The sequence below is a fragment of the Apteryx rowi genome, unplaced genomic scaffold (genome assembly GCF_003343035.1).
Source record: "Apteryx rowi isolate R43461 unplaced genomic scaffold, aptRow1 scaffold_34, whole genome shotgun sequence".
NCBI classification, from domain to species: Eukaryota; Metazoa; Chordata; class Aves; order Apterygiformes; family Apterygidae; genus Apteryx; species Apteryx rowi.
The window spans coordinates 861,073-868,899 of NW_020449863.1; the positions used below are offsets into that span (position 1 = coordinate 861,073).

The 7,827-nt window shown below is 37.8% G+C and overlaps 1 protein-coding gene across 1 annotated transcript in view; it reads left to right on the forward strand.

The window, feature by feature from the left end:
* The window catches only part of KCNH1 (potassium voltage-gated channel subfamily H member 1), a 175,881-nt gene that overhangs the window by 100,416 nt on the left and 67,638 nt on the right, over window positions 1-7,827 (forward strand). The window contains exon 9 of the mRNA XM_026072343.1: window positions 141-337. Coding sequence (XP_025928128.1) covers window positions 141-337 — 197 coding nt within the window. The remainder of the gene's footprint in view (window positions 1-140; window positions 338-7,827) is intronic.

Here is a 7,827-nt window from a genome sequence, read left to right on the forward strand (position 1 = left end):
CCCTAGGCTTTTTTTTTTTCCTGATTGTGTAAAGTAGAAGAACCTTGACTTCATAAATAACTTGTGTGGTTTTTTTATATTTTTAGTGGAAATCATACCATTATTGAAAACAATGCTACTTTTTTTTTTTTTTTTTCTAGGCAAAGGGGATGTTTTTGGCGATGTCTTCTGGAAGGAGTCTACCCTTGCCCAGTCCTGTGCTAATGTAAGGGCTTTGACTTACTGTGATCTTCATGTGATTAAAAGAGATGCCTTGCAGAAAGTGCTGGAATTCTATACGGCCTTTTCGCACTCCTTCTCCAGGAATCTCATTTTGACCTACAACTTGAGAAAAAGAGTGAGTAGCTTTGATTTTAACATGTTATATAAATGATCACTTGTAATGACTGTTTGTATGAAAAAAGTGAATTGCCTGCATTCTGGCATTTTATGTAGCCTCTTGTAAGAAGTTTTTTCAGAGCTTGCCTAAGAGCCATTGCTTGAGTGTAAAGCTAAAAGGCCATAAGCGTATATTCTGATCAGCGCTGCTTTACAGGGAGCCGGGCTGTGTGTGTGTGAACAGTATTTTACATCTCTATGAAGTGGACGGGTTTCAACATATTTGTAAGCTGTCATGCAATTATGATGAACAGTGTTCCTTACTTTCTGCAGCTTTAGTTTGTAAGGCAAATAAAAAGAGAGGTGTTGCCTGAGGTTACAAGGAAAGTGGAAGGGAAGGCATGAAATCTAATGCTTGGCAAGCACAGTGTAAAGGTAATACAAACATGACTGATTCTATCAGGAGCTGGTTCTTTTCTTATCAATCACATCTTGGGATTGCTTTGCTCATCTGATTAGTGTTTCCTTTTTCTTCTCCTTGATTTTTTGCCTCTTAATTTCTTCCTGTGTGCAAGTCCAAGGTATTATGTCAAATGCGAATCATCATAGAGTAATATCCCATTTTAAATTCTCTGTGTAGTCTTCAGTGAACCACCACTGTAGAATTTTATTAAGACTGTAGTAAGTATAATTCAGTTAATATGATTTGATGATGTAATGTAGAAGACAATAGCATTACATTGGAAATAAATAATTTGGAGCAGTGATACTTGTTTTAAAGAACATTCTAAAATAACAATACTTCAAATTAGCTAAAAATATATTTTTGGAAGATTTTGTTGTTGTTGTTGTTCCTAAAAAGAGTTCTCTGTGGTAACTTCCAGGTGCCAAGTAAGTCCTGGATAATTATACCTGAAAAAAAATAGAAACCTTTAATCTTTAAAGTCTTGTTTGTAAAATTAGACTTTAAGCCTAGAGTATTGATTCCTTGTACCTGTAGTAGGCATACCAAAATTAAAATAGTGTAATAATGTTTTCTGTCTGCATATGATATCAATATCAATGAATTTAGCTTTTCAGTATTGGTCAAGTAAGTATATATTATCCCCATTTTGGTCAAAAAAAAATCAAAGCTCTGGTAGCAAATCGATGCAACTGAAAACTAAGAAGCAAATTTCTACTTGAGGTTTTCCCCATAGGACATTTTATTGATTTACTGCAGCAGAATGAAAAGAGGTACAGCTGCAAGAAGATTAGCTGACACTTGCTGGTAAAAACTAAGTTTAAAAAACAGAGACTCTCCTGGTGTTAACTAATGTAAAAAATAAAAGTAATGAAAGATGAAGGTATTGAAACCATGTGACGCATCAGTGTAACTGACTCTGGCAGGTTTTAACATAACACTATGGGTAATGTGGTAAGATGGTCTAAGAACATATCAGTTTACTTTTTTTTAATCACTAGAAATAACTATCTTGGAGGCCTGGAAGGAGCAACTCCCTTAAAGCTCACAGTAAAGCTAGCAGAATTGCATCATTTTGGCTCTGCTCTAAGCCAAAAGTTCCAATTTTAGAATCAAATGCCTAATTCAAAAGTGAGACTCATTCCTTCCATGTTCATCAGCCTAGCTTTCCCCAGCCTGTGTTACAAAACACTTTCCAACAACAGTATCATAATTCGTGCACTGTCAAGCTTTTTCATAAAACATTTAAAATAAAAAGTACATTCTATGATAGCAATTTCCATCAAGTTATTCAAATAATTGGATTTTAACTGGGTTGCATTCAATGGAAAAGTGGTGTTGATTGGTAATGGAAGTGAGAGTTTGATGGTTCTAGGTTAGCAGACTGTAGTCTTATTTATTTTACTGAAAGAAGACTGATTGCAATCAAAATACAAATTTTAAATAATGAAAAGAATGTATGCTTTTGGAAATACACAGAAGGTATGATGCTTCAGAGATTTGGAGATAAAGCACATTAGAAAGCAACTTTTTAGAGTTTGAAGTTTAATCTGGTTTAAAAATCTGTGTATCTCGTATAGAAATAGCTCCACAGCCTGTCACTTCTAACACTTCTAGTCTATTTCTGCCAGTGCGGTCTTGTGGGATTCAGATGAACTGGTACCTTCTGAGTTGTGTTTGTGGTGTATTGCATATCCTTCAGAATGGAAATATCAGAACTGCACTTTTCRTTTCAATAACAAGTCTCATCACTGACTCTGAAAGTGTTCGACTTGTTGAAGGGTAGATGTTGTATCTTCATTCTAAATATATTCATACAGATTCCAAGCAAATTAAAAAGCAGCTTTGTATTTATTTTTTTTCCCCCCTGAAGGATCTCTTAGGTATATTTTAAGAGTTAGTTATTCCTCTGAGGTGTCCCCATCTCCAGGGTGCAGGTGTCCTCACTTGCCTGAGGTGGTGAGCTTACTGCGTAGTGCAAGGTGCTTTTTAGGCAAGTTTCCTTTAGCTTAAGAGAGCTCCAGCCCTGGTTCTCTCCTTGACCATGCTCCCGTATTTCCTGGGCACAGGTCTCCTGTGGTGATCCTTTCCTGGGGTGGGACTCCCTGGCTCAGCCCCTTTGGTGCCATGAGCGGGGCTGAGCTTATGGGTGTCCCCTGCCCTTCCTGGGCTCTGGGTCCATTCCCTAATGGTTATGCCAGCGTGCAGGCCCTGTGAGGTACCAAACCAAATCACTCTTGACCTTAGCTAACTTGAGAGCTGGATTTAGGCAAAGTAGCAGGCATCTTCCCTTTCCTGCCTCTCCCTCTTTCTACTGTGTTGCTGCTCTTACTGCTCCTGAATGTGCTTTGAGCTGAGCTGGGAGTGCAGGACTCTCCCGTTTGTGTGTTCCTCCTTGTGCCCTCCCTAGAGCAAGGCAGTGGTTGTGCGATGTGATTTCTGAGGACTTTGCAATCCGGGAGGTCCCTTCCAGTGCCCTGTCCCTGGCATGCTGGGCTCCTCAGTGGCTGTGCTGTGAAACCAGTTTCCTTTCACTCGCTTTCTCTGCAAACACCAGTGCAATATCCTCTCTTCTCAAACTGTTGCTCGCCTGTCAGGTCATTCCCCGAGCAGTTTCCTCAAGTGATTACAGTTCCTCACAAAGTTATTAGATGTCCAGTTACCTCTTGCTGGAGTTCGGACTTAGACATCTTTTTATTTTTCCTCAAGGAAAAGAGAAAGGAGACCTTTACTTAACTCTTTCTGCCACCAGTCATTGAAATTTTCATCTAACCAGAAGCAGGGGGAGAATCAGCTTTTTCTTCAGCATCCCTAACATCTCGAAATGCGCTCTGTGGCTGCATCTCAGCCTTGTGGGTTTTGCAGCTGAAAGGAGGCTGATGCAGGATTTCTTGGGGCGCTTCCTAGTGTACCAATGTTGTGAAATTAAAGCAGGTCAATGTAACATTTTGCTTCTTTTTTGGAATCTTGCATAGGATCAAAGTAGGGACACAGGGCTTATGTAGGATGATCCAGAGACAAATTCACCCTTATGGAGGGTGCGCTAGAAGGAAAGGAAGTGTTACAAATGAGGTTTGGAGAGCAGCAGGATTTTCTTTTCCCCAACAAATATTAAAACACTTTGGGTTTCCAGCCTGGACTTCATGCTCCTAGTTAGTAGTACTTTAAGAAAAAGGGGAAACTTGCATGATATCTACTTGTCGTTTTCTTTTTCTTGTGAAGGCACCTTCTGGAGGAAAGTGAAGGGCCTTTGACAGCATTTGCAAGCATTCTGCTTTTGGCAGATGCTTCTTTCCTTATGTATGCGCTTCGTGACCAATATTTACTTATACTGAGTTGTACCACAGTGTATTTGCTCAGTTCATTCTGTTGCAGCCATAAATGATGTTCTAGCTCAGATGATCAGTCGTGCTATATAAAAGCGAGAACTCTTATGCATAATTTATTAAGCTGAGATTTCTCTAGTAAGCCATTTTAGCCTGGATAGATATTAAACAACTGATTCTGAATGCTTTGGAGCATCATGACAGAAGGGGCAAGTAGTTTTCCCGGCAGTTAAAATTTGTGTCCTGGAATAAAAAAAAGGAATGCAGGAGAATGTAGGTACATTATTTGGAATTTTATCGGACTGAAAAGAACGGCAAACAACACTCTGCATTTTACAAAGCAAGCAAGCAAGCATGATTTAGTGATTTAAATCCAGAGCTCCCAATCAGAAGATCATTTTGTGGAAGTGCAGTGATTGCAACAGAATAGTCTGTCTCCCTTCCAGTGTAAGACAGTTTGGTTTTGTACATTTAGTGGTGTGCTTATTCCATGCCATTCCAATTGTGTGAGTGGAAAGGGTTCCCACCACCTCTTTCTAAAAGCTATTTTAAAATATAATTGTGCTTTCCTGTTTAGCATTAGCTTCACCTTTCTTTGTTTTCTCCTATCATGCTCTAATTGAAATGCTTGATCTGAGAGAGGTTCTCTTTCTAGTTAGAGCTGATAGGAGAAAACAAAGGCGGCTTCAAGCCTTGATTTTTAAATCTCAAGGGGCTTGGCAGCAGGTTGTTTTCAAAGAGACTTTGGATTTTGCCTTCCCACGTGACAAGTTTTCCAATTTTTTTTCATGATTTCATGATCAGAATGGTATCCTGGAATTCTTTCTGTTACAGAGGACTGAATTGCTGGAAGATCTAAACAAAGCTTTTTTAACATAAGTGAGAAGTGTGAAAGTATTTAATTTTAGAATATTGGCCCATTTGTTGCTGTATTTCAGATTGGTCCAACTGACAGTCTGCTTCTTTCTAGTGCGTTTGTACTCACTGAGAACAATGCCACAAGTCTGATGGGAAGACAGTGGAGGTGTTTCACTGATTCTTGACTGGCATGCGGCTCATAACACTGCAGACCCAGGGCACTGGACGTGACTGAAACGTCTGTGTGGATCTGTGGCTCAGGGCTTATGCCACTATTTGCTGGGCAGAAGGCGGAGTTGTCCTCCCCCCCCCCCCCAAAAAAAAAAAAAAAAAAGTGAACAAAGACTGAAGTACTCAAATCTCTTCTTTCCTATACTGCTTTTTAAAAAATTTTCAAGTAGTTGAATGTTCTCATAGCCCCTGTTTCTCTGTGACAATCTAAGCAAAATTTAATTCTGTTTCCTCATAAGTAAATTCCATATCACATTCTTGCTGCTGTCTTGTCCCTGGCTTTGGACAAGTTATTTTAACTTTTATCTGTCTCTGATGGATAACTCTTACCTAGCTCACAGATTTTTGTGCAAATAGTCTTTACACCCTGGACTGAAAGTGCTCTGAGGCATGTTCTGTGTTGTTAGGTTTGCACATCTGCTATTTGTAATTTAAGTGATGTGACTATCAATGAATTGAAACCCTGTGCTCTGAGGAGGCTGTGTCCTTGGATTTCTTCCTTTTCACTCCTGGAGCTTGTTGGACCTCTTCAGATAAAGCCTTGGTATCCAGACTTCAAGAGGATTTGGCTGACTGTAAGCATTTAACATCCATATTTCTGCAGTGAAAACTGTAGAAGGCCCAGAGTAACTTCATTAGCTTTCGAAGACATCTGAAAGTTTAGTTTCCCAAACTTTTCTACTCTAAGGTTCTTTCTATTCTATTTAAATATCTATGGTCTTGAGCCTTAGGGTGCTATGCTTATATTAAGGAGGATCTGGTTGCAGATGAGTGGTATATTTTATATAGTGGGAATGTATGCATACAATAGCATAATGTAATTAACCAAGAATGTGTTCTGTTGCTTGTAGTCTGTGCATGATACATTTTTATGCAAATAGTAGCTGTAACCTAAGTTGATTTACATAGGTGAGTAGTGAAATGCTTCTTTAAAATGTTCTTAAATAGATAATCCCTTCTGAATTCCGTTTTTACATATTCACCATTTGTTTGAGATGCCTTCTCCCAGTATGAATATTAAGCACTTTTTCATACATTTAGGTGTTGCTGTATCATGCCTGTAGAATTGTTATCATGAAATAACTTAGTATACCTTAGAAAKAGAAAGGTATTTTTCCTCAGAGCAGTATTTAATTGTTGAAATTTTGATAGGTCAATCGCCAGTAAATCCCATTAAACTAAACGTAACAGTGATTATTAACTATTAATAACTGCTAATAAAATAAATTGATGGAAGAGCTCATAAAGATGAATTTTGAATTATAATTCATCTTAAAATGGAAGAATATGACATTTTTATGAAGCTGATACTAAAACCTTAACTGCCTCAAAGTATATTCAATAAAATGATAGTTTCTATTCTGCATTATCATAGATATATAGATTTTCCTGTGTTACTCCATAGTACTTATGATCATTTGTGTTCTAGTAACTGAATTAAGAAATAAAATTGTGCAGACGGGATTTATAAAGACAGAATTTTCGCTATTTCCCCATATGGTTTCCAAGTATGGAAAACTATGTCAGTGTGTCAGTAACTGGAAAGACATTCCCATTATATGTCAGTATTTTGAAGAAATGTGGTAAATGGAACAATTTCTGGTCCTTCTGAAATGTAGGTTAAGCACTTCATTCAATAATAGACTAATAGGATCAAGGTTTTGTYTGTTCTACCACACTTTGAGTAGACCTGCTTAAATTGTTTTGAAAGTTTTCTCAACAACCCACAAAACACTGTCTTAAAAAGGAGAAAAAAACTGTCTGACCTTTTCAAAATCTCTAGTGTTCATAAAATCTTTCCATATATGGCAAACCTATTCTGATTACATGAAAAATACAGTTAATATGGTTGATGATGAATTAAAATTTATTCTCAGTGTATTTTAATCTTAAAAAAAAATTGGCATATTTGGCCTTTGGGAAGCTATTTTCAGATGAGTAATAGAAAGTTAACAAAAAAGGTTTTTCTCACATTTTTAATATGTGCAACCACCCACACCAGCTTGTTTATCCCAACAGAAGAAAATCTATTACTTTGATCCCTCCCCTCCACCCACATTGACTAAAGCATAGAAATAATTATAATATAGATAAGGGTTACTTAGTGAGAATGAGGATTCCAAAAATAGCTTCCCTAAGCCTTTTTAAAATTGAAAATGAATTTCCTAGGAACTGGGGAAATTCTAAATGTTGGCCCATCAACTGTGACAGAAGCTGATAATCCAAAAGACAGCGTAACTCCTTGTATGCAATCCGGGAATCTTGTCTTCCTTGTGAAAACAATAAAATGCTTGCTACTATTTTTATAGTAAGAAGGATCATCCTTAGTTTAAACTGTTTTTTTTTTTTCCTCACTAAAATTGGATGAAGCATAATGCAGATACACAAGGGAGGCTGAACAGCAGCCTCTGTCTGTGTACTGTGTCATTACTGTCTTCAATAYGTTTGTGATGCACAGCCACCTACTTACAGTTAAGAGTACTGAGGTCCCTTGATCCACTTTTGGATCATGCTGGCAAAGATGGAGAGCATGTTCCGTGGAAAATCGAAGGGTTTCTACCCTTTCTTCAGAGCTTCAAGTCTACCTTCTATTACTTACTATGACTGAGTGGCCAGAGTTTCAAGATCTCC